Source organism: Hemitrygon akajei, chromosome 29, assembly GCF_048418815.1.
Source record: "Hemitrygon akajei chromosome 29, sHemAka1.3, whole genome shotgun sequence".
NCBI classification, from domain to species: Eukaryota; Metazoa; Chordata; class Chondrichthyes; order Myliobatiformes; family Dasyatidae; genus Hemitrygon; species Hemitrygon akajei.
In genome coordinates, this window is record NC_133152.1 from 17,847,822 (window position 1) to 17,875,083 (window position 27,262).

Consider the following 27,262-nt stretch of genomic DNA (forward strand, 5'->3'; position numbering starts at 1 on the left):
AAAAGGACAAAAGAAAGAAGGTATTATTTTTATTGAGTAAATTAATTTGAAGATGAGGCAATAAAGATGGGGATGTGTGAAACTAAGGGAGCACTTGACACAGACAACTATGATTTTTTTTAGTTGACTGTCATTGATCTAATGGCATTGGCAACAAAGTCCCAGACTTGCCTTTTTGGTTTGAGCTGAATTTAATACTCTGTGCTAAGTTTATCATTTTTTGTATTATGAGTATTACAGTTGATAATCCAATGTTTCCATTCATGTTCAGAGAATGTATACCTGAAATTCCCACTCTCCGCAGACATCCTCAAAACAGAAGTGAACACCGATGAATGAATGACAGAAAAAACATGCAAGAACCCCAAAACCCCTTAACCCCTTCCATGCCCAAGCAGCATCGAACTCTCCCCTCCCCTTCCCCACTTATTTTAGCATAAAGCATCAGCATTCCCCCCACCTACCATGCAAGCAACAGCAAAGCCCCCAATGAGAGACCATGGTCTACAGTAAATCAAAGACACACTGTCACTCCAACATTTTCAACATCCCTCAGTCTGTGTCTCCCTAAAAGATGTCCTTCCAAGGTGATAGTCGCTATTTCGATGTTACAGTCCGAAGCGTTGCTTTTTATTTCGAGTTCCCCAATTCTAGCATCAGCTACAAACTCTTCCTCACCACCGAGAGAGACATCGATGGATTACGGAGTGCAGAACCCTCCGACAACCAGTCTCGCTGCCTTCGATGTTGCTGCTCCCGCTGCGCTTCAGTTCACGACACCGGGGAGAAATTGTGTCCACGGGGCCGTGTAAGGCCTAGAAGTTGCCCGACTTCAGGCCAAACCTGGACATGCTGCTTGGCGAGCTCCAAGAACAGGAACGGTTTTGAATGCAGCTGTATGGCAAAGATCCCATTAGGACCCCGGCCACCTTGAAAAGGAAAATAGAGACACTAGAATATGAAGAGTTTAACAGTTTTGCTGATGAGCTGGGGGAGGTCATCTTCTGGCTCCATCTTTGGCTCCGCCTACCAGTTGATCTATGTCTTGGGGTTAGGGAGCAGAAAGACGACAAGAAAGGTTACTTCAGTGGCTTGGATTCACAGGAGGCACTGATTTAGCAGCATGCAGCGATCGTCCTTGGCCGTGCACTGCAGATCATTGCTGTTAGCTGTTTCATGTTTTATTAATGGGTAAATGCTTTAATGTATTAGGAATATCAACTGAAATGTCTGGTCTTGAATGAGCATTTTTGTGGCCTGTGGAACCATATTTTATCATAAGCCAGTGCCTTTCAATAAAGGCAAGGAAAATTTCTTCTGTGACATCAATTTAGCCATAATTGTCACATACTACTTTCTTTAAGTGTGGTAGATATTAGTGTTGCTTTTATTCGACTTGTCTGTGCTACTGTTAGAATGTTTCATGCATTGATTTTACAGATCTTTGTGCAAACTACATTTTATGTAAACATAATAAATTATAATCCCAACGGACCTATTAAAACGATGTTTCCTGTAACAGGAAGGGCCAGGAATCTTCTTGCTGATGTGACAGAAGGCTGTTTCGTGAAATGGCTTCCTCTGATTCCTCTCCTTTCCATCTGGAAGGTAGGATATTGATTGATGAGCTGTGCTTTCACCTCCACTGAGCTGCTATTGAAGGTTATGGTACTGTATAACATGACATTTAGGGACAGAGCAGGGTAGCACTTTGGTCTACGATTTGGTGCTGAGCTTAGATTAATCTAACCCAGGGGTTCCCAACCTGGAGTCCACTGATCCCTTGCTTAATGATATTGGCCCAAGGCATAACTAAAGGTTGAGAACCTCTGGTCTAACCTTTTCCTTCTATACATAGAAAACCTACAGCACAATATAGACCCTTCGGCCCACAATGCTGTGCCGAACATGTACTTAATTTAGAAATTACCTAGGGTTACCCATAGCCCTCTATTTTTCTAAGCTCCATGTACCTATCCAAGAGTCTCTTAAAAGACCCTATTGTATCTGCCTCCACCACTGTCGCTGGCAGCCCATTCCACGCACTCGCCACTCTCTGTGTACAAAAAAACAAAGAAGAAAAAAAATTACCCCTGACATCTCCTCTGTACCTACTTCCAAGCACCTTAAAACTGTGACCTCTTGAGTTAGCCATTTCAGCCCTAGGAAAAAGCCTCTGACTATCCACATGATCAATACCTCTCATCATCTTATATACCTCTGTCTATCAGGTCACCCCTCATCCTCTGTCGCTCCAAGGAGAAAAAGCCAAGTTCACTCAACCTATTCCCGTAAGGCATGCTCCCCAATACAGGCAACATCCTTGTAAATCTCCTCTGCACCCTTTCTAAAGTTTCCATATCCTTCCTGTCGTGAGGTGACAAGAACTGAGCACAGTACTCCAAGTGGGGTCTGACCAGGGTCTATATCGCTGTAACATTACCTCGTGATATACAGCCCATATCCCTCCAATTTTTTTTTACCATCAATGTGGCTATCAAATAATTAATTGTATGTCGTTATTGTTTTTGCCTTTATCGCCACCCCTGACAGTGCATTCCAAGCAGCTACCATTCTCTTTATTTAAAAAAGTACATTTGACATCTCACTTAGGCTATAGAAATATGACTGTATTCAGTTCTGGTCATCTCACTACAGGAGGCACATGGATACTATAGAGAGAGTGCCAAAGAGATTTAGAAGGATGTTGCCTGGACTGGAGGGCTGACCTTATGAGAATTGGTTGAGTGAACTTGGCCTTTTCTCCTTGGAGCGACGGAGGATGAGAGGTGAACTGATAGAGGTATATAAGATGATGAGGGGCATTGATCGTGTGGATAGCCAGAGGCTTTTTCCCAGGCCTGAAATGGCTAACACAAGGGGGCATAGCTTTTTTTTATCACTAAGTTTTTTGGCAACACCAACAAATTACATTCAATACAACCAGTTGTCGATTACATTTTGACTGTTTAACCCAGCCACCCCCCCCCCCCCCCCAACCCTCATCTCCACCCCTCTCCCCTCCACCAATCAACTGAATAGTAGTGCATACACAGACAGAGCATTCCTATTTTAACAGAAGATCTTTTAAGTTAGATATCAGATTTGAAGGGGGCATGGTTTTAAGGTGCTTGGAAATGTGTACCGAGGGAATGTCAGGGTTAAGTTTTTCACACACAAAGTGGTGGGTGCGTGGAATGGGCTGCCGGCAGCAGTGGTGGAAGCGGGTACAATAGGGTCTTTTAAGAGCCTCTTAGATAGGTACATGGAGCTTAGAAAAATAGAGGGCTATACGCTAGGGAAATTCTAGGCAGTCTCTAGAGTAGATTACATGGTCGGCACAACATTATGGGCCGAAGGGCCTGTAATGTGCTGTAAATTTCTATGTTCTATGAAAGCTTACCGTTGACATGAAATTGTTGTTGGAATTCCCAAGTGATTTTCTTTTGGGCCTGGTTTATCCAAGCCATGTATAATAAGCACATTTTCATTCTTGTGCTAGTTTCTTCTGAACTTGGCATCATTTAGTTTCTCTCATTACTGGACATGCAATTTTTATAGCTCATAGAACTGCCAGTACAATGCCTGTGGTGAACCCTGGCAACAAGAGCCCTTTTTTACTGAACTGAATACCATCATCTTGCTTCCTTCTCTGATCTGAAAGGCAGGTTAATGAGAGCAGTTGAAAGATAAAGCAAAAAGCTCAATTTTCACATAACATATTGTGAATGTAACATTGATTACAGAGTCTTGCAGCACATAATGTGAGAATCTACTGCACTACACAAATTAGTTGATTAGAAGGGACATTTCTGGCCAAAAATGTCCCATAACGTCAATGTTAATAAACTGCAAGTTGGTACATCAATCCGTCATCTACCTCCACATTTAAATCTTTCCAAAAGGATTTTTGGGCAAGAATTCATTTTGATCTTTCCTCCTCACCTAGCTCCCTCTTATTAGCCATAAAAACAGGCTGTTCAGCTTTTTTCATCCAGGTTGACCATCATATCCATCTGTACTAATTTCACTTGCCTGCATTAATTGCGTATCCTCTCAAGCCCTCTCATTTAAGTACATGACACAGTGCTGCTGCAATGTTGTCACCATTCCTGCCTCTACCATGTCCACTGGCAGCTCATTCTGGATGCCAACTGCTCTTTGTGGAAAAATGTACCCCTCAGATCTCCTTAAACTTCCATCCTCTCCCCTTAAATCAATGCCCTGTAGTATTAGACACGCCAAGTATAGGAAACATAATTAACCTTCTACATCTTTGGCTGTCTGATATTTTATGTATCTTCATCTTACTAGTGTTTGCCTTTCTTTGCTCAAACCTAGACCTAGCCTATCAAACCTCTCCTTTATAACTCAAGCATTCCAAACTGGATGATGTCCTTGTGAATCATTTCTACACCCTCTCTAGCTGAATCACATTTCCTGTAGTGTGGTGACCAAGAAATATACACAGTTCTATATACATTAACCATGATTGTATAGAACTGTAACAGGAGGACCAAATTCTTGTACTCAACCTCTCATCATCCTCTCTACCTGTGTTCCCATTCCAGGGAAACAATGCTCATGTACAACAAGGTTTTCCTCTTCTATAGTAATTTACAGGGCCCTGTCATCCACTGTGTAAATCCTTTCCTGGTTTAATTTTCCAAAGTATATCACCTTGCTCTTCTCTGAGTTAAATTCCATCTGCCATTCCCTTGCTCAATTTCTCAGTTAATGTACATCTTGCTGTAACTTTGGGAAACCTCGCTGTCCACTATACCTATAAAACCAGCTTGTGTCTTCCTACAGTGAGCATATGCCCTTTCCACTCAATCTATATCAAGTCTTGGGAATCCCTTGGTTACCTGCACCAGGTAACAATCATTAAATAAAATGTTTTCTTCCTTTACTATTCTCCAGTTTGTGCAGTTAATTTGACAGTGACCTTCTATCACAACTCCTGTGCAGGTCCTAAGCTTTTGCTTGACAAGAGCTTGAAGGTGATATGGGAATCAAGAAGTCCAGTGTAATTGTGCTGTCATCGTTATCATGAATGTGGAGGAGAAAGAAAAGGGAAACAACAAAGAGAATCACATTTCCTCCACCAACTTCAAGTGTGGCACTGTTGAATCTTGTCATTCTTTGAGTTTGAATTAACATTTAAGTTGTCGTTTTGACAAGTTCAGAAGCACTTATCTCCTTTTCTTGGCTGCTTCAGACCAATCTGAACTTCCTGCAGGTTGTTTCAACAAATTCTTTCCATGTGTGTGCAAACCCATGCAGGACTTGGCAAGAAAATGCAGTTGAAATGAGAATGAAACCTTGAATGTGATGAGAAAGCCCGTTGTCCTTCCCCTATTGCGGCTATCTGTGGAATTTTTGCCCTGCGGTATCATATTTGAATAACTAAGTGTGCATCTTTCTCGTGACCGTGAATCTTGTATTTCTATAGCTCCTTTCATGTCTTTGGTACATCTAAGCTGAATTTGCAATAAATCCTCACAACTGCAGTACGGTGCTTGGCTAGGTTTTGTGTTGACTTCTCCAGAGTGGCCTTTTGAATTGGGTAAGTGTGTGTGCTACTAAGACAAAAGTGACACTTCATTAATCTTTTGAAGAGGAAAGTTTTGGCCTCGTGTTTTGGGAGATTGGCATTGCCTTCATCTTCTTGGCCTCCAAACGTAGTGTTGATTACAGATTCACTAATACTTGGAAATGTCAGAGGAAAAATCTGTGTTTTCTATAAGAACAGACATTCCAACCACTCTGATGTTTTTTCCAGCTCTTATTGTAACATCATTCCCAATTCATCAGGAATGTGGGCTTATCCTGAAGGGACATTATCAAATCTCTTGTAACCAGTGCAGGCTGGAGGATGCTCTGTAACGGATATGGTGCAGGATTTCATTACAACAGAGGAAGGCTTGCATTTATGTTGCACTTTTAATTACATATTTCAAATGTATGTACAGTACATCTTTTGTACAGATGTTCAAGCTCTAAACCCTTGTTCACATAAATGAGTATTACAACCGGATATTTTGATCAATTTAACTGAGATTTTTTTTTGAATCACTTGCTCCATTTTTTTTCACGATAGAGCCCAAAAACTAAACATTCAAAACAAGTGTCAGCAGTTTGAAAGTACTCATCCCCCTTTGTTTAATTTGAACCACCTCGCACAGCTAAGACAGTCAGTAGTCATTTTGGATAAGTCTCTATTAGCTTCGCACTACATAATGGAGAAGGATTTGTCCATTCCTCCTTGCAAAATTGCTCAAGCTGTGCCAAGTTAGTTTGGGAGCAGCAGTGGACAGCAATCTTGAGGTCTTGTGAAAATTGTTTGATTGGATTTCTGCAGGTTTCTACAGTACAGTTTCTGCCACTCAAGGACATCAACTCCATGATTGCTCAGGTAGTGCACTTTGAGTTGTTGTCCTGCTGAAAGATGAAATTCCTCTCCAGTTTAAGCTTTCTGGCACAGACTAGCAGTTTAAAAAAAATCCAGAATCTCTCTGTATTTAGCAGCATTTATCTTCCCATTGACACTGACTAGCTTTCCAGTCCCTGCTGCTGAAAAACATCCCCACACCATACTTTACTATAAGGATGGTGTTAACTGGCTGTTGCACAGTATTAGATTTACACCGCACATAATGCTTAATGTTACATAGAACATAGAACAATACAGTGCAGTACAGGCCCTTCGGCCCACAATGCTGTGTCGACCCTTAAACCCTGCCTCCCATATAACCCTCCACCTAAATTCCTCCACATACCTGTCTAGTAGTCTCTTAAATTTCATTAGTGTATCTGCTCCACCACTGACTCAGGCAGTGCATTCCATGCACCAACCACTCTCTGAGTAAAAAACCTTCCTCTAATATGCCCCTTGAACTTTCCACCCCTTACCTTAAAGCCATGCCCCCTTGTATTGAGCAGTGGTGCCCTGGGGAAGAGATGCTGACTATCCACTCTATCTATTCCTCTTAATATGTTGTATACCTCTATTATGCCTTCTCTCATCCTCCTTCTCTCCAGAGAGTAAAGTCCTAGCTCCCTTAATCTCTGATCATAATGCACATTCTCTAAACCAGGCAGCATCCTGGTAAATCTCGTCTGTACCCTTTCCAATGCTTCCACATCCTTCCTATAGTGACACAGCTAAAACAGCTATATAGCTAAAACGTTCCACTTTAGTTTCATCTGACCATAAGATCTTCCATATCTTTATAGCATCTTCTAAGTGACAGCTTGCAAAGTCTTTACGGGCAAGGATATGCTTTGTTTTAACCAGGACTTCTTCCTTGCCATTCTTCCATAAATACCTTTTTTGTTCAAAGCTTTGGAGATTATGGACCCATGAACTTAATCTCCAGCTGCAGACATTGAGTTCTGTAGCTCACTGAGTGACTGTTGGTGCCATATCATGCTCTCTTACAAGTGCCTTTCTTCTCCAGCGATGAAGTTCTGAGGGCTGGCCTGACCTAGGCTGTGTGGTTGTAGTTTAATTTTTTTCCCACTTTTTCACAATGGGCTACACTGAGCTCCAAGGTATGTTCAGTGTCTTTGAGATGGTCTTCCACCCTTCCCCAGATTTGTGCTTCTCTATTATCCCTGACTTGCCTTGAGTGCTCTTGTGTCTTCATTTTGGTTTGGTCTGTTGAAAACCTACCACACTATTTGTTCTTATAGAGAGAGGGAGGTTTTATTCTTATAAATTCATTGAAAACAAGTGATTCCCCCAATTTTCTACATCAGCAAATTCAGTGAGTTGGTAAGATCACTATATATTTCAACTGAGAAAAGCTAGCATAGTAATTACAAAGGGGATAAATGATGAATACTTCTTCAGCCTCACAAATTTTGGTTTTTAATTTTTAGCAAATTGCTGACAGGTTTTAGAATTTTTCTTTTGATTTGATATGATGTGTAATATTTTGTAGATCAGCTCAGAAAATCCTTCTTCAATATATTTTAAATTCAGAAAATGAGACAAAGTGAGAAAATAGTTGTGGGGGCTAAATATTTTTCAAGGTACTGTTATGAATTATTTAAATGACATCAGTTATGTTGGAAAATTCAATAATATACCTGCATATTGATAATTCCTGAAGCAAGTAATTAGACAAAAACATATACCACTCTTAAATATCTTAAAAATAGTTGTTTTGAATTCCAGGGTTATAACACAAATAGTAGATGGCTTGAATCCCTTTAGAATTGATGTGATTTATTTACTGTGCCTCACACCTTAGTCCTCCAGGAACATTTTTGTTTAGGTGTATACATGTGTACAATTGAATGATAATAAACCTGAACTTGAGTTTCAAGAAAAACAAATGGATTTCCATTTGGATTCGCCCTTCTCTCCTAAAAGCAGCGATGGATCCACCAACAGGAATCATTACCTTCTCCCGATTGTAGACCCGTGAGGTCCGAACCTCATTATGCTGTTCTCTAAAGTATTGCTGGATGAATTTCGGAACAGGAACTGTGGCTGGTTTACTTGAAGTGTTAAAGTCAATGGTAGTGCTTCATTGCTGCTTTAATTTTAATTCAGTTAACTAAGTCACAATGAAGATTTTTTCGTAACTGTGCGGTTCACTGATGTAGATTTCATCAACTGAGTTCTCTAAACTGTTGGATTCCCAACTACTTTTTGTGCTGTGGACCAATACCATTAAGAAAGGAGTCTGTGAAATCCCAGGTTGGGAACCCCTGCTCTAAAGAAAGAGGGAACCTGTGCCGTAGAAGCACGGTGAAGAATCATGTCTGTAGAGAAAGATGTAATCAAAGAATATCTCACAATTGTTGACCTGAGTCAACATGGATTTGTAGAAGGAAAATCGTCTATGACTAATCTTACTGAAGCTCTTTGATGTTACTAGAGTGGATAAAGGAGAACCAGTGAATGTGCTTCTGAATTTTTAGAGTTTTGACAAGATCCCACACAGGAGGATGGCCGTCAAGTTTGGATCACATGGAGTTGAGGTGATATACTGATATGGGTTGAAAATTGCTTCTGGGGCATAAAGCAAAGAGTGGGAAAATTGTGGTCCTTCTCTGCTTGGCAGTGGACTTGTGGTATACTGCAGGAATCAGTATTTGGTCTCCTATTCATACTGTATATCAACAATTTGGGCAAATGGGCCAACTGTCATATTCCCAAAATTTCTGCTGAGACAAATGTAGGTGGAGTTTAAAGTTTGGAGCAAGCTGTAAAGAGGTTTTGCTGGGATATCAGCAAGCTGGATGAGTGGTAAGAACATGGCAAATGCAATACTGTGTACCTTTACCGACTTAAGCAAAAAACAGATTGTTTTTAAATGAAGAAGACTGAATAATGTTAATGTTTCAATTTAGCTGGATGTCCTTGTGCATAAGTCATTGAAAGCCAGCATACAGGCTTGGCAAATGATCCTGAAGGTGACCTTTACTATAAAATGTCATATTTCTTATGCTCTTTAAATATTGGGCAAACTTTGCTGATAATCTTATTCATGCATGCTGAAGTTTGATTTTCTTTTTGCCTAGGGTGTTGCTGAAAAGGCTGTGGTGAGGGGAAAGGGACATCTTGAGCATTGTTCATTTGGTCTGTTCGCTTTAACAGTGTGATTAAAAGAATTGAGAAACAGGAGGAAAAACTGAGGTGCATGAATTATCAAAGAGAAACGGAGAGGGAGAACAAGTGGAAGGAGATGGAGCAATGCAGTATTAAAATGATGGGGATTTTTAAGGTCAAATATTTGGCATTGCAAATTGACATTGGACATATTTATAATGTGAAGAAGTGAAAGCCCATTCTTTCAGATATTCATATTCTTGGGACAGAAGTTGAATTTATAGTGATTAATAATTATTTAGTTAAGTTGTAGGTTATTAAGTCATAGGAAAGTCAATACCATTTATTGAAGAGTTGCAAAGTGGCCAGTGACAGGCTCTCGACAAATGTTCACAGCACATGAGAACACAGCTCATGTTGCCTAGCATGTTGCATTAAAGTTTTGGATACTTTGGAGAAACCATATGTGAGTATAGAAAATTAGAGATGGGGGTGTGGGTTGTGGTGGGGAGAGATGTTCGCTATAATGTAAGTGGTGTTGGGGGAGGAGTTAATATTGCATCTGGCCTTGCAGGTGAAGTCTACTGTAAACAGAAGGCCTACACATTAATCTGCATGACATCATGGGAACTGTTTCATTGGGCCTTGTATGCAACGTAGTTTCATACAAAAAAGAGTGCTTGTATGCTAGAGAACACTAGCATTCTTTATTTAGCTAGAATCTTGACATGGTGTGGTTCAATTCGACTGAAAACTGTTCATGCATATTTGGACCCCCCCCCCCCCCCAAACTACATGTAATGCATTCTTACAGGCAGGGTTGCTACAGTTACACATAAGCAAAAGACTTAGGTGTATGAATGAAGGGAAAACAGCAATGTAAGCTGAGTTATTTCCCGCCATTATCAGGAAGATGCTGATGGTTGCTAATATTGTGAGTTTCTAGAAACAATGAATGTGTGGGCCCGGGATTAGCGATCTCTTCCACCGCAGGGAGCAATGCGTTGAGTCCTACCCCTGCCCTGTGGGCACAGTGCTTTGCAGTACTAATCATTGGTCAGTGAGCGTGAAAGGTAAAGTGGCAGATTTTGCACTTGTTTCACTTTCTGGAGTGCAGAGGCCAACTCTGGTGAGGCTTTAGCTGCCCTTGCTTGTTAATACAGCACAGAATCTGGTTCAATGATACTCCTTTGAGCTCAGTGCGCTTCATGACATGTCAGCTATTCTTAAAGCAAGATGCTGAGTTTTTTTTCCCGCCATTGACTCAGTAGTGATTAAGCTATTCATAATGGCGTGCACTTCTAGTTTCAGATTGCTATGAGTTAAGACTGGTGTTTGAAGAATATAGGAAATTTGGATTTAGGATTACACCGGAATATGAAGCAATTAGTTTATTTTCCTTCGACCTGGTGAAAGCTGATGGCTGTTGAAAGCATTTCACAGAGTTATATAGCACAGAAGCATGCTCCTTGAGCCACCGTATCCATGGCAGCCCTGAAGGACCTCTCTATACAACCCCATTTATCAACGATTGGGCCATGCCGTGGTGATTCAAGTGCTCAACCAGATAATTTTTTAAAAAATGCTGCAAGTTTACTTGTCTCCATCATCTACACTGGCAATACCGTACAAAATTTCTTTGTCGATCCTGTTCTCCTCCTCATTTTGCATACCTCTGAGGTTCCACACTTGGCTTACTCCACTCCAAGGAAACCAAATCCAGACTCTGGTTCAAGGAAATTGGGTAAGCACTTCAAAGGGGAGTACAAAAGGTCATGAAAGTGCTGGGGAAATGGGTTTGAAGTAGTTGGCTCCAGCTTAGGAAGTAGCACTGTTGTGAACTTCTTGTATCTGGTTGCAGCAGCCAAAGGGCAGTTGTGAAGGGTATTGATTTATTATTGCCACATTTATCAATATACAGTGAAAAGCTTGTCTTGCATACTGTTTATACAGACTAAATCATTACACAGTCTGTTGAGCAAGAAGAGGTAAAACAATCACAATGCAGAATAAAGTGTAAAAGCTACCGAAAAGTGCATTGCAGGTAAACAATAAAGTGCAAGATCATAATGAGGTAGATTGAGGCCAGCGGTCCATCTTATTGTACCAGAGGTCCATTCAGTGGAATAGAAGCTGTCCTTGAGCCTGGTGGTATGTGCTTTCGGGCTTTTGTATCTTCTGCCTGATGAGAGGGGAGAGGAGGGAGTGCCTGGGTTGGATAGGGACTTTGATTATCCTGGCTGTTTTATTGAGGCAGCAGGAAGTACATAGAAGGAGGCTGATTCCTATGATGTTCTCAGCTGTGTCACCAACTCTCTCTGTAGTTTCTTGCAGTAGCGGGTCATACAAACCTGTTATGCATCCAGACAGAATGCATCGATAAAAATTGATAAGAGTTGATGGGACATGCCAAATTCCTTTAGCCTCTTGAGGAAGTAGAGGCATTAGTGACCTTTCTTGGCCATGCCATCAACATGATTGAATCAGGACAGGCTATTGGTGATGCTCGCTCCGAGGAACTTGAAGCTCCCAACCCTTTCAACCTCAACACTTTTGCTGTGGACAGGAGCACAAGCAGTGCCCTCATTCTGAAATTTAGTATGTTTTCAGAACAGAAGCCAATGACACCTAGTATGCCACGAGGATCTATGTTGAGTCTCCTCTCATTTGAGTCAACATTATTAATAATTGTTATTAATTTGGGCGAGAATGTAAATTGCATGTTTGTATGATACCAAAATTGGTGGTGCAAGGGACAATGAAGAAAGCTGTTTAGGATTTCAGCAGGATCTCGATCAACTGAGCCTTCCTAGCATCAAAGACACCTTGATACCTCAAAAAGGTAGCATCCATCATTAAGTACCCCCATCATCCAGGATATGCCCGCTTCTCATTGCTACCATCAGGAAGCCTGAAGACACAGACTCAATGTTTCATGAACAGTTTCTTCCCCTCTGCCAACAGTTGTCTGAATGGACAGTGAATCCATGAGGTACAAACACATAGTCCTCTGAAAACGGGAACACTGGTAAAAATAGTCAGGAAGGCATATGCAGTGCTTGCCTTTGTTGACTGAGATGCTCAGTACAAGAGCTGGAACATCACGTTCAGCTGTAGAAGATGCTGAGAGTGCACTTAGAGTATTGTATGAAATTCTGCTCTCCTAGCTATAGAAAAGCTGTTCTTAGGCTAGAAAGAACACAGAGAAGATTCACAAGGATGTTGCTGGGACCGGACAACCTGAGTTATAAGGAGATTCTGGATAGGCTAGCTGTGTTTTACCTGGAGCATAGGAGGCTGAGAGATTATTGTACGGAGATGTATAAAGTCGTGAAGAAAAGGTATGGAAGTCTAAACCTCAAGTACATGGGTTTATGGTCAAGGAGAAAGATTCAAAGATGACCAGAGCGGCCATTGATCCCCACACAGAGGGTGGCAGGTACATGGAATGAGCTGCGAGTAAATGATAGAAGTGGGTCCAATTAAAACTTTTAGATGTGTACATGGATGAGAAAGATGAAGAAGTAAGGCAAGCACATGGGACTAGTTCAGGTAGTCACCTTGGCTGGTATGAATGACCTGAGCCAAATAGCCTGTTTCCTTGCTTCGGTACTACTAACTGGGATGTACTGCAAGGGGGGCTCTGTGGGGGCGTTGAGGTCACTGAATGCACAACGGACTATATTAACTTTTGTGTGGATGCAGTTGTCCCTGTTAGAACTGTTCGCTGCTATCCCAATAATAAGCCCTGGATCACTAGTCACATCAAAGGCCTCCTAAACCAGAAGAAGAGAGCCTTTAAAGATGGTGATCGGTTGGAGCTTAAAAGAGTTCAGAAGGAACTCAGAGTACAGATAAGGGGGGCAAAGGAGCAGTATAGGAGGAAGCTAGAACAAAAGCTGCAGAAAAAAAGCATGAAGGAGGTGTGGGATGGGATGAAGATCATCACCGGATGCGGTGCAAAGCGGGGGGCGAATGTAAGTGGAGATGTGGAGAAAGCGAACCAGCTGAACAACTTCTTCAACAGGTTCGACAGCTCAATCTCATCGTCACCGCAGAAATCCACACTAGGCTTACTTCCCTCACAGGAAAATAGCCACTCACAGGAGACCTTGCCCACGCCCAGGATTACGGCTGCACAGGTGGAAGGTCAACTGAGGAAGATCTGTACCAGCAAGGCGGCTGGACCGGATGGAGTTTCCCCACGATTACTGAGGGCCTGTGCGACTGAACTGGGAGAACCACTACAGCGCATCTTCAACATGAGCCTGGAGCAGAGAAGAGTACCCAGACAGTGGAAAACATCCTGTATTGTCCCGGTACCGAAGAAACCACAACCAAAGGAGTTGAATGACTTCAGACCTGTTGCCTTGACGTCGCACGTGATGAAGACCATGGAGCGGCTGATAATACAGAATCTGAGGCCACAAACCAGGCACGCCCAGGATCCTCTTCAGTTTGCGTATAAGGAGAAGGTGGGAGTGGAGGATGCTATCACGTATTTGCTGCACAAATCACTCTCTCACCTAGAGGGGGTCAGTTGTGCTGTGAGGATTACATTCCTTGACTTCTCTAGTGCCTTTAACACCATCCAGCCCAAGATCTTAAGGCACAAACTAACGGAGATGGGAGTAGACTCTCACATGGTGGATTGGATAGTGGACTACTTGACAGATAGACCTCAGTATGTGCGGTTGGGAGACTGTAGGTCTGACACGGTGGTCAGCAGCACAGGGGCGCCGCAGGGAACCGTACTCTCTCCGGTCCTGTTCACCCTGTACACATCAGACTTCCAATATAACTCGGAGTCCTGCCATGTGCAGAAGTTCGCTGATGACACGGCCATAGTGGGGTGTGTCAGGAATGGACAGGAGGAGGAGTATAGGAAACTGATACAGGACTTTGTGATATGGTGCAACTCAAACTACCTGCGTCTCAATATCACCAAGACCAAGGAGATGGTGGTGGACTTTAGGAGATCTAGGCCTCATATGGAGCCAGTGATCATTAATGGAGAATGTGTGGAGCAGGTTAAGACCTACAAGTATCTGGGAGTACAGTTAGACGAGAAGCTAGACTGGACTGCCAACACAGATGCCTTGTGCAGGAAGGCACAGAGTCGACTGTACTTCCTAAGAAGGTTGGCGTCATTCAGTGTCTGTAGTGAGATGCTGAAGATGTTCTATAGGTCAGTTGTGGAGAGCGCCCTCTTCTTTGTGGTGGCGTGTTGGGGAGGCAGCATTAAGAAGAGGGATGCCTCACGTCTTAACAAGCTGGTAAGGAAGGCGGGCTCTGTCGTGGGCAAAGTACTGGAGAGTTTAACATCGGTAGCTGAGCGAAGGGCGCTGAGTAGGCTACGGTCAATTATGGATAACTCTGAACATCCTCTACATAGCACCATCCAGAGACAGAGAAGCAGTTTCAGCGACAGGTTACTATCGATGCAATGCTCCTCAGACAGGATGAAGAGGTCAATACTCCCCAATGCCATTAGGCTTTACAATTCAACCGCCAGGACTTAAGAACTTTTTAAAAGCTATTATTAATGCTTTTTGAGATAGTGATTTAGATGCATATCATATTTTTTACTGAGTTAAGTATTGTATGTAATTAGTTTTGCTACAACAAGTGTATGGGACATTGGAAAAAAAAGTTGAATTTCCCCATGGGGATGAATAAAGTATCTATCTATCTATCTATCTAACTGAGCAAGAATAAAAATCCAGGGTTTTGTAGCTCAGTAGGTTATTTTGGGAAGGGTATCACAAACACAAGGATATCTGCGGATGCTGGAAATCCAAAGCACAACACACACAAAATGCTGGAGGAACTCAGCAGACCAGGAACTCGGCATTTACGGAAAAGAGTAAACGGTTGACATTTTGGGCCAAGATCATTCATCAGGACCTGTTGAAATTTCTCCATCATTTTGTGTGTGTTATTTTGGTAAGTATTTCATTTGGGTAGAGATTGTTATATGTCTGTTCAAAGCATTTTGATATAAATTTTAATTGAAGTATAAAGAATTTGTCCAAATAATACGAAGTAGTAAGGCAGCATTTCTTTTAAAAATATGATCAGAGTGTATTACACTGTGCAGTAAGTTTAAAATGTGCCATCGGATGCAAGGTTAAAAGTTACATATGAACTATAAGTGAGTCTTCCATCCTGCTTCATATAACTTGCTTCACTCTGGAGAGAATACCACCAAGGGATTTTGTTGGAGACTGGTCTCCTATTAACTTGCCCGTGAATCCGCATGATTCAAACTGGGCCATCAAAGGGCATCAACGCTGGAAGATGTATTGTTTTTTTTTGCAGCGCCTGAATCCACCCCTGCCCTGGGATGACAGGAAGTGGAGCTAACACTCATTCAGCTAAAAAATGCAGTTTGTTTTTCTTCTTCCTCTGCTATTAATTACTTTCCGTCACCCCTTACTGCCTACTTGACCCAGTGTGCCACCAATTTTAACATGGAATCAACAAACCTATCAAGGGAATGTAGAGGGAAGCTCAAGTCTGGACAGTATGCTGTGGACCTTGTAGTAAGCCATGTGTCTATTTTATTGGTCTGTACTGTATTTGTGGTGCACGTTTTTTATGGGTAATTTGTCATGTGGGTTGGTATGTGGTAGAAGCGAACAGTAGAGTTACATATTCATGCTTTCTTTAGTTTTAGTCTAATTAAAGCCAATGAGGTAGCCAGAATGGTATTTTTTGTTGACCACTAATGCATAAGAACATTAACTTCTCTATTATGCTTAACGTTAGTTGGAACATTTAAGATTGCTTAAATAGTCTTGAATGCATTTGATTGCTTATTTCATTATATTGCTATTTTTAGTTTCATTAGTGTGTATTTTTTATCATTACAAGATTGTTTGTCTTTGCTGGTTCCTTAATAAAGGATTGAAGTACTTTCTTCAACTTAGAACTTCGTTATTGTGGAGGGCGTCGTACTGTGTCAAACCTGTACTTGGTCTCTATATGGTTATGGTTTGTTTTCAAGTAACCGCTACAGACCTTGTAATAGGCTTCTGTTAGCTGGGGTTCAATTCTGATGTCACATGGCAACAAAACCCAACATGGGTTTCCCCTGAGTACTCTAGCTTCTTTTATAGTCCCAAAGATACACCGGTTGGTATGTTAACCCCTAGAGTAGGAGAATTGGGGAGGAGTTGATGATCATGTGTGAAAGAAATGAGGGACTTGTGGGCATGCACAGAGAGCTGGCATAGGCCTGATTGTCTGAATAGTCTTCTCACAATGGAAGAAATCTTATTTGAAGTCCCTGCTGTTAACTGTTGCAATGCCTCAGATCAGTTAGAAGAGCACAGTATAAAATTATCAATAGTTAGACCATAGGACATTTGGCTCCATGAAGCCCTCATTGTTGCGTTGGGTCAAGCTTTAAATATATTCTGGAGTGGGCCAGAGACCTTTTATGAAATAGAGTCCATGATCATACTTTTTATTTGCCCCTGCAGCTGCATATTAGCAGCTAACATCTGTAGAGTTGCTTCAACTTGCAATCAAGAAGCAGAACCCTGCTTTGGTTGGTAAATGCCTCGTGCAGTGTTTAAATCCTAAACTTCAAAAAGTCCCACATTTGATCCTGCACTCTGAGATAATTGGTTTCAGCTGGTTTGCTGATAAAGTAGGTTGACTTGGTCTTGGTTCTCTTGGGATTGAGTGAAGCATATCATACAGGTTTACAGATCCATATTATTCCCTGGTTATCCTCGTTAATGGAAACCTTTTTATTGCGGTCGCTGTAGTGCCTCATTCTGTTGTATAGCCCTCGGCACTAAATGCACTCTATTATATAAAACAGAGATATTGGGGCAGTATGGTATCAGAGTTTCTTTTAGAAAAAGAGAAAATTGAAAAGCATGCAATCAAAAAAAATCCCTGGGAGCTGAGTGAGTACTTGAGCCTATAGCAGTATAATGCAAATAGGCTGTAGGAGAACCCAGGCAGAGCTGTAAGATTAAATCTTCTTACTCTTCTGTCAGATTTCTCTGCTGTCTCTGAGGTTGTTTACTCAATGAGAGCATTAAGGCCTGGAAACTTTTGTCTCTTGGCTGATTGCTGATGAAGAAGGTCATCAGTTGGAAGAGGGAGTATTTTCTTGAAAAGGAGTGGGCAGGCCCATCTGTTTGTAATTCATTTTCTTAGCGATGGAGAACAAAAACAACTCTCATTGACTTGCAGTTAGTGGTAGTGAAGACAATGGAAGAATGTTTAAGCTAAATATCAAAATTTTCTTGGTTGGATTTCAAGCATTTGTGTTTTAAAGAGCTGAAAGAAAACCTCTGACTCGGAAAGGTCCTCTCAGTTTATGGGAAGTTTTACATATCATTGTGTATAATTTTTCCATTAATAAAAAAGGCAAACAGCCCGTACCTAAAATCATTCAATCTTTGCCTTTTGTGGTAATTCTATGACTGATTTGAAGTTTTTGTCTCCCAACTTTCTCTTCCTTTCTAGTGTGCCTTCACAGCAGTCAGTTCCTTCCTATTGTGACCCAGTTGGCAGTGTAAGTGGCAGGCTGTTGTCATTCAACACAGCAAGTCAGGCAAAGACATCCAGCTGACATTTAGTTTCCAAGCAGGAGTACTAAATGGGGAACAAGACGTATTGGTGTCCCTCCCAAAAGTACTCATTCTTGAAATCACTTTATGTTGACACAGCCAAAATACTACCCGAGACCTTTCTGACATCCTGAGGCATTTGCAATCTGAACTAATAAAAGTTTACAGTGTAATTTTATTTTAGTTTCTTAACTTAATGAATTTTAGTGTCCTTATTTGGGGCACGGGTGAGTATTTGCGATACTCGCTGATCTATTTACATGTGTTTCTGTTGATGTTTGTCAGAAAAACTAAGTAGCAATATATTTGCATGCGCAAATGTACTGGATAGAGTAATGAACTCAGTCCAATACATTATGGGCACATACCTCCCCACCATCAGTACTGTCTATGTGAGGAGTTAACTCAAAAAGGCAACACCTTTCATTAGAGATCCATTCAGTCCACACCATCTCCTTGTTGGTACCATTAGGTAGGAGGTACAGAAGCCTGAAGTTCTACACCACCTGGTTCAAGAACAGCTGCTTATCTTCAACCATTCAGTTCTTGCACCAACCGGCAAATCCCAACTCACTATAGTTTAGCATAACTATGACCACTTGGTGAGAAAGGTTTTTTTTGTTCTAATTGTAATATTTCTTGTTAAAAATTGTGTATATGTTTGATTTTTTATGTACGTTGCATGTCTGATGCTATATGCTGGTGATGCTGCTGCAAGTAAGATTTTATTCAAAGGTTCAAGATTCAAAGATTTAAAGTACATTTATTATCAAAGAATGTATAAAATTACACAACCTTGAGATTTGTTTGCTCACAGGTAGCCACAAAGCAAGAAACCCGAAAGAACCCAATTAAAGAAAAAAAAAGCATTAAGAAAAATAAGACCAATACCCAATATGCTGACCATCAACCATCCATTTTACTTTAATCCTATATTAATCTCAATGTTTGACCCACTTCTGGAGGTGTGCATATGGAGAAGTGTCAGTGTAGTCCAAGGCAATGACTAGCACTTGACTAGCATTTGATTACAGGTAACCAAGTTTGAACACTTTCCACTTATCTGTAGATTAATTCCCATCCAGCAATGCTGAGCTATTATGACAATATTCTTTTAAACCTTCACTACTCCTCCAGTAGACAATGGTAAACAAATGCAGTGGTCTTCTGGAGTTGTGGTGTATTGGCAAATGGGAAGTCCAGGAGAGGGCAGTTGTGATGGTAGTCGTCAGCAAGAAGTTTGAAGGTGTTTTTTTTTAGTAGCCAGGATATAATTGTTGGTCTACAAGGAGTGCTTTTTTAGGTAAAGGAAAAAAGATTACGAAGCTGCCAGTTTTTGTCTCCTTTTTACAGTTGATGTTCTCAATTCACTGAGAAACTTGGACATCAGAGCATTAAGTTAGGTTCCAAATTATACCGTGGGAGCCCAGTGTTAACTTTTAAAGAGTCCCACCTCTCGATGACACAACGTTGAGTCACCATGAAAAATAATACAATGGGTGTACCACACTTTTTGGGAGGTGTCCTTTGTATTTAACTTAACTCCCTCCCTCCTCATTAGTTTTTGGTTTAGACTGGGAGCATTGGTACTGATGTCAATGTGGTGCATTGAGTTAGATTACTAAATTATGTAGATAATTGGACCAAATTTCATGTAGTTATATTTGTTGAGCTAGGCGTGTGTACCAATATCTTTGACTATATAGGGAGATGCCTTCTGCAGAATTGTATGGATGACTCTTACAGTACAAGGGCTGGTTCTCTGTGCTGGGATTATCAACTGGAGGTTTCATCATGTTGTCTCTCAAGTAAAACAGCCTGTCCTCATATATTGGTACATGGGATCCTTCCAACCATGTGACATTTTCTCTGGAGAGCAAACGGACTCTTAACAATTAGTGATAGCTGCTCAAGCGGCCTTTATTAAAATAGTGAAGTTGGGGTGTAACTAAAATGGAAAGCTGTTCAAAGCAACATGTTATGGGATGGCATAGCGGATAATGTAATGCTATTACTACACCAGTGATCACCAATCAGAGCTCAATTCCTGCCACTGACTGTAAGGAGTTTGTACGTACTCCCCGTGACCACGTAGGTTTCCTTCGATGCTTCAGTTTCCTGCCACGTTCCTCCCGATTAGCATGCTATGTTGGCATCAGAAAAGTGGTGACATTTGCTGGCTGCCTAGCACAACCCTCACCCATTTGATTTGATGAAAACGACCTATTTCACTGTGTGTTTTTGATATACATCTAACAAAGCTAGTCATTGATTATTAGAAAGTAGACTGCACTATTTAATTGCCTTGTGATTTTGCTGAAATTGCTGTGAATAGTTACAGGAGACTATGGAAGATTTAGTGTCATTCTTGGAGATTCCAGAGTAACATGGGATGATTATGCAGAGTAGGGTGTGCTTGACTGTTTATACACGAAGCTTTGTTGAGGTGCCAAGTGACGGGCCATGGTCAAAAAGCATTGGAACAATGTGCCCATGCTGAGTAGATGTCATCCATTTTCCTTGACCCATGTTGTATATATTAACAGAAACCTAATTTTCCTGAAGAAGTGTTTTCAGTAGTGTAGCAAGCCTATGTTAGATGCAAACTGCAATATCTCACAAAGAGCTTTGTGTAATACTTCGCCAAGGGTAACTCCAGTTAATTGGTGATTTAGTGGCACTGATTGATATATGTGGCACCTAAAGACATGATCAAACAAGCTGAGTTTGAATTAGTCCTGCTGAACTAACACACCCAAATCAGGTTTCTGCTCGAGTATTGCACACTTGTCTAGTCAACCTGACATAACAAAACCACTTGCATTCCAGAGGTGGGGGTTTGTGAGAGAAGAGCAATGAGTTAATCCTGAGCATCAGAAGCCACTGCAGAGTATGCACCTTCTGTCTTTTTCTACATGCGTTCCCTCTGTGTGCTCAGTCCCCTCCCATGCACCAGAGGTGTGATAGTGGGTTAATTGGCTATTGTAAATTACCTCAGTGTGGATTCATGGTTGAAAGGAATTAAGAGGGCTGGTCAAGTCCAGAGCTCAGCAAGTCTGGCAGTGGTAAGCTTGAAAGGCTGAAGACCGAAGTCACTGAGTCCAGAGGCAGAGAACAAGCCTGGACAAGAGATTGGAGTTCAGAGGCTCAGTGTTTGCGAGTCTGAGGCTGAGAACTGGAGATCCAGAGGTGGTCCGTCCTGGGCTTGCAGACTTGTGTGTGTGAGAGAAGGGTTCAGAGGGTGGGAAGGAGGCTTGTTCTGTAGTTTTGTTCTTTTGTTGCGGATGCTTGTGTCTTGTGATGTTGTGTTGAACATGTGGCCATTCTATGTTGGCACTGGAATGTGTGGCAACATTTCTGGGCTGCCCCCAGCACATCCTTGGGTGTGTTAGTAAATAACACATATATTTACTAACCCACCTTTCACCTCTGCAATGGCCCCTCCATATCAGATGCTGATGCAACCAGCTAGAATGCTTATTGCAGTACAAATGTAGAAATCTGTAATTCTTTTGTGACGTGCCAATTCTCCTCAAACTCCTAATGAAATATAGTTGCCATCGTGCCTTCTTTGTAAATTTGTTCTCTCTGGATAGACCCTCAGATGTTGAGAACATGAACCTGCTCACCATTTCCACTGCTCATCTCTCAATGAGGACTGGTGTGTGTTCCCCTGACTTCCCCTTCCTGAAGTCCACAGTCAATTCCTTGGTCTCATTGATACTGAGTGCAACGTTGTTGCTGTGGTACCACTCAACCAGCTGGTCTATCTTACGCCTGTACTGCTCCTTGTCACCATCTGAAATTTTGCCAACAATAGTTGTGTTGTCGGCAAAGTTATAGATGGTGTTTGAGCTGTGCCCATTCATACATTTATGAGTGTAGAGAGGGTAGAGCACACACCCTTGAGGTGAGCCAATGTTGATTGACAGCGAGGAGGAGATGTTATTTCCTATCCACACTGACTATATTCTCCTGGTGAGGATGTCAAGCATCCAGTTGCAGAAGGAGGTACAGAGGCCCAGGTTTTAGAGCTTGTTGATTAGAATTGAGGGTATGATTGTGTTGAACACTGAGGTGTAGTCAGTAAACAACAGCCTGACATAGGTATTACTATTGTCCAGGTGATCCAACATGGATTGAGATCCAATGAGATTGTATCTGCTGTAGACCTATTAGTGATAGGCAAATTGCAGTGGGTCCAGGACCTTGTTTAAGCAGGAGCTGATTCTACTTATGACCAACCTCTCAAAGCTCTTCATCACAGGAGATGTGAGTGTCACTGGGCGATATTAAGATAGCTCACCATGTTCTTCCTGGGCACTGGTGTGATTGTCACCCTTTTGAAGGAGGTGGTGTAACATGGGAGAGCAGGTTCAAGGATGCAAGTGAAACAGAAGTCACAAATCTAAAAATGGGTGTGTGAGGGGTTTATTTAACAAACAAATAGTGAAACACTAAATTCAGGCATGTAGCTAAACAAGTGTTCATCTAAGTTACCCAAAACCACTACTCCATACATTCAGTTACCCTTTAAACGAACAGATACTCTGCTAAAACTCCCCAATTTATAAAACCCAAGCAGTAAGCAGGCTATGAACAGATACCGTGGGGTGGAAGGGGGCATCTGTGTCTGCAATGCTCTCTCCCAGTGATCCTTCCGTACTGGTCGCGAGTTCAGCCTGAAGTTGGGCTCTGTGGGTGGCAGGAAAGAAAGGAGGTGAACCCTCTTGTTACGTGGAACCAGCAATAATAGATGTGGAATGGAGTCAGGGAATTACTGCAAAACAACTAAGTTTATTAACACTCAAACAGAAACATAGAAAATTAAACAAACGACTAAATTAAAATGAAGTTAACAGCACTATGCATCTATAGCTCCCAAACAGTTAAACTTGGAAACAATTCTTAACAGAGTCTTACTGGAGCACAGTCTCAGAATGTCAGTTCAGAAAGTTTCAGGGATTCACGGGGGAACTGATAGGAGAGACTTTTAGATTCAAAGTGTAGTGAAGGGACAATCTTGAAGACAGAGATTCAAAATACAGCGAAGAAGCGAGTCTTGCGGAGAAACGCCAGAACGGCCACCGTACCTTTCTGAAGGCAATTCAGCAGACACACAGTACCCAAAAAGTGGGAATTTCACCAGGTAACTGATAGGAGACGTCCCTTTTCCAGGACTGGTCACCACACACCCGAGACTTTGCAGGGGTCACCAAAGTGGGTGCCGAAAATCCACGTTTGGATTATCCAGTTCCATGACATACCAAGTAACTCAACAGTGATTTGCCACAGGGTTGCCTTCTTCAGTGAACCCACACCCAGACAAGGGTTAGCACACACATAGTATTCACAAAGGTTTTCTCTCACCAGATTACCCACTCCTGTGGATTAACTGTGTAACAACCACACTTTTGTATTCGAATGGAATCAAACTCACCCTTACGGGCTACTTGGAAAGAGTCCAAATAGTGATCTCTTTGCCACTAGGTTTCTTCTGTTTCAAACCTTCTCTCTCCCCTCTTCTCTGCAGCTGCCTCCAGCTGCAGCAACAGTGAGAGTCATTTATCAATACTCTGGATCGATCTCGACTCACCCCTTTGGGCTACTTGGAGAGTTTATACCAGCGACCCCACTCACTGGTGTCTTTCCATGATCGAAACCATACTCGACTTTCCAGAGCAATCCGTGCTGCTCCTTTTATACGGTTGGAGTAGGTCATTGCGTGACACTCACAGAAACAAAGTCACAGATTTCCAGTAAACCACTTACCTTCCCAAGGATTGATACTGGGGTACGTACACAGAGATTCCCAGTACATCACGTACCGTCCCAGGTGTTGAAACTGGGTTTCATAACACTGCACGTTCCGCCTTTTATACCCCAGGGTGCCTGGAATCGGAGATGGGCTCCATTCCGCCCAAAGCCAACCAATGGGAAAAGAGCATCGCAAAGTTTAAGTGAACCAATCAGCACGGTGGAAGCGGCTTTTGAACAGAATAAAGTACACCCCCAGAGGACAGGTGGGAAGCTCCAATTGCAGAAATTGAAGATGTCCTAGAACACTCCCACCAGTTGATGGGCACAGGTTTTCAGAGCCTTACCAGGTATACCATCGCGGCCTGATGCCTTGCGAAGATTCACCCTCTAGAAAGATGTTCTGATGTTAGCTTCCAAGGCAGAGATCACAGTGTCACCAGATGCTGTAGGGATTCTCACAGGAGTAGTTTTATTCTCCCTTTCATAGTGTGCATAAAAATAAGGAGAATCTGATTGCTTCCTGTCACGCTGGCATGGACCCAATGAGTTGTAAGACCTCTCTCTATCGTTCATAAATATAAGAAAATGAGAACTATAAATTCTTTAGGTTTGAAAAGATATTTCAAATACATATTTTAATAAGTCAATATTAACCCTAAATATTTATTTAAACTTTTCAGGGCTACAGGCTGATAAGATACAGATTTGTGAAGGACACATTTGGGACAAATGACTGCAAGTATCTCTTTATGTGAGGGTAATCAATAGCTGGAATGAGTTTCTGCAAATAGCAGATAAGGTTATTCCATCAACCCTAAAATCACAGTCTGTAAATTGGAGATCGCCCTGTTACTTTTCTAGATGAACACATGGCCCAACTGCATTTCAAATTCTGAAATTATTCTTAATGTAGGTTTTTTTTAATCTTGTTTGGAAAAAGTAAGGGAATTTAAAGTATTTTACGAAGGTTAGGGTGAAGTATTCAGACACTTAGTATGATCAGTGGCCACTTTATTAGGTGCCCCGCTCATTGATGCAGATAATCCAATCAGCCAGTCATGTGGCAGCAATTCAATGCATGACAGCATGCAAGCATGATTAAGAGGTCGAGTTGTTGTTCAGGCCAAATATCAGTATGAGAAAGAAATGTGATCGAAGTAACACTGACTGTGGAATAATTGTTGGTGCCAGACAGGGTGGTTTGAGTACCTCAAAAACTCCTGCGATTTTCACACACAACAGTCTCTAAAGTTTACAGAAGATAATACGAAGTACAAAAAACAGCCAGTGATTGGCATTTCCATGGGTGAAAATGCCCTGTTAGTGAGAGAGGTCAGACTGGTTCGAGCTGGCAGAAGGTGACAGTAACTCCCATAACCATGTGTTACAACAGTGGTGTGCAGAAGAGCATCTCTGAATCTACAACCAAACCTTGAAGTAGAAAGTCTACAGCAGCAGAAGCCCATGTAAATGTATTCAGTAGCCACTTCATTAGGTGCAGGAGGTACAGGTGGCCCCCGTTTTTCGAACGTTTGCTTTACGACAGCTCGCTGTTACGAAAAACCTACATTAGTACCTGTTTTCGCTAACCAAAGAGGATTTTTGCTTTTACGAAAAAAAGCCACCCGCTTTATACGTGTGTTTACCCCGAGAAAGACTACAATCACCGTGAAGCCTTGTGTGGGCAGTTGTGCGTGCATGCGTGTATGTGTACGTGCTGATTTTTTTTTCTCCAAATTGATTTTGGCTCGCTGACTTCCCAATTATGATGTGAAACTACACCGTACATACAATATTTCTACTTTATGTAGGCTGTGTATTTATCATATCATTCCTGCTTTTACTATATGTTAGTGTTACTTTAGGTTTTATGTGTTATTTGGTTTGATTTGGTAGGTTATTTTTTGGGTCTGGGAACGCTCAAAAATTGTTCCCATATAAATTAGTGGTAATTGCTTCTTCGCTTTATGACATTTTGGCTTACAAACGGTTTCATAGGAATGCTTTACCTTCGGATAGCGGGGGAAACCTGTACCTAATAAACTGGCCGTTGAGGGTATATTGCACTGTTAATGGACGGCAGAGGGAAAATCTTAATAACAGGTCAACATTTGCCATCAGTAACCTGGAAAAGCCAGTGATCTGGCCACACAGATCCAAAAGCCTTTGGAATAACAGCAGGTCTGACATAGGTAATCTTAGCAGAGATAAGTCAGTTAAAAGCTCCCCGATTATCTTTGTCTACCCTCGCTAGAAGGCACCTGTGTGTGAATCGTACTCTGTTTTGAAATTCCCTTGGATCCTGTTGAAATAGCCTGCTGATCATTTCTAGGGGGCGAAGGTGGGGCATTTTTCAGAAATGCTGGAAGTCTGCAGCTGCCTTCATTGTAACGAAGAGTTGGAAAAGAAGGAAGCGGTGGAGTAAACTGCTTTTGGAAAGAGAATGCTGTTGCATGATAACTTTGTTTGGAACAAACAAGGTCTTGGTCAGGGACTGTACTCTTCCTTTTTAATTATTTCTGTGACGCATGCATTTTCCTGAATCACAGTAGCAATAGCTTTCATTCAGGAAGTAAATGTTGTTGTTGCCAAATTCATCATGAAAATATTGGAAAGGTGTAGAACAGGAATTTGCTCTGCTCAGTAATTGTGTTCTTGAGAAGGAGAGAGCCCGGGCTGAGTTATTGCAGTGGAAAACACTCCCCCCCCCCCCCCCCCCACCCCTCCACAGTCTGTACCCACTCTGCATTCTTCTGCCAAGTCTAAACCACAAGCAGATGTCAGCAGAGGTTTGGAATCGAAGTGAGATGTGGGGTGATGGGCTGAGTTTTTATTTTCTTTTGCTACTGGTAAAGTCTGATAGGGAGTTTTTTTTTGGTAACATTATCCAAATGTTGGAATCACTGGGACATGCTAAGGTCACGTTCATAGATGTAGATTTGCTGCTACTTTCCAGCGGTCATCATGAATACTGTTTACGGCTAATGCCACATTATGTACAGTATTTTTGGTTGGTGACTGGCAGCACTCTCTCACAGGCTGGCAATGAGCATTTCTTCCCCTTACCACAATTGTATCATTCAGCACAGAAATGTGCTCTTTCACTTCACCTCATCCGTAACGACCGTAATACCTATGTACGAATCCTATTTGTCCACTTTACGCCTGTACCTCTCTACTCCTTTCCTATTTAAGTACCTGTCCAAGTGCCTTTTAAATGTTGCAGTTTGTTGATTCATTTATTTTTATATAAGTACAGCATGGCAGCCAGCTCTTCCGGCCCAGCAAGCCTGCACGGCCTAATTACACTCATGTGATCTATTAATGTGTGAGGAAACCT

At 41.8% G+C, this 27,262-nt stretch overlaps 1 protein-coding gene across 3 annotated transcripts in view; it reads left to right on the plus strand.

The window, feature by feature from the left end:
- Positions 1-27,262, plus strand: part of arhgef10lb (Rho guanine nucleotide exchange factor (GEF) 10-like b) — a 197,401-nt gene that overhangs the window by 11,802 nt on the left and 158,337 nt on the right. For all 3 annotated transcript variants that reach the window (XR_012096662.1, XM_073031768.1, XM_073031769.1), the window contains exon 2: positions 1,523-1,608. Coding sequence is in view for 2 of the 3 variants with exons in the window: in XM_073031768.1 (XP_072887869.1) it covers positions 1,572-1,608 (37 nt within the window). In the remaining variant the exon portion in view is untranslated. The remainder of the gene's footprint in view (positions 1-1,522; positions 1,609-27,262) is intronic.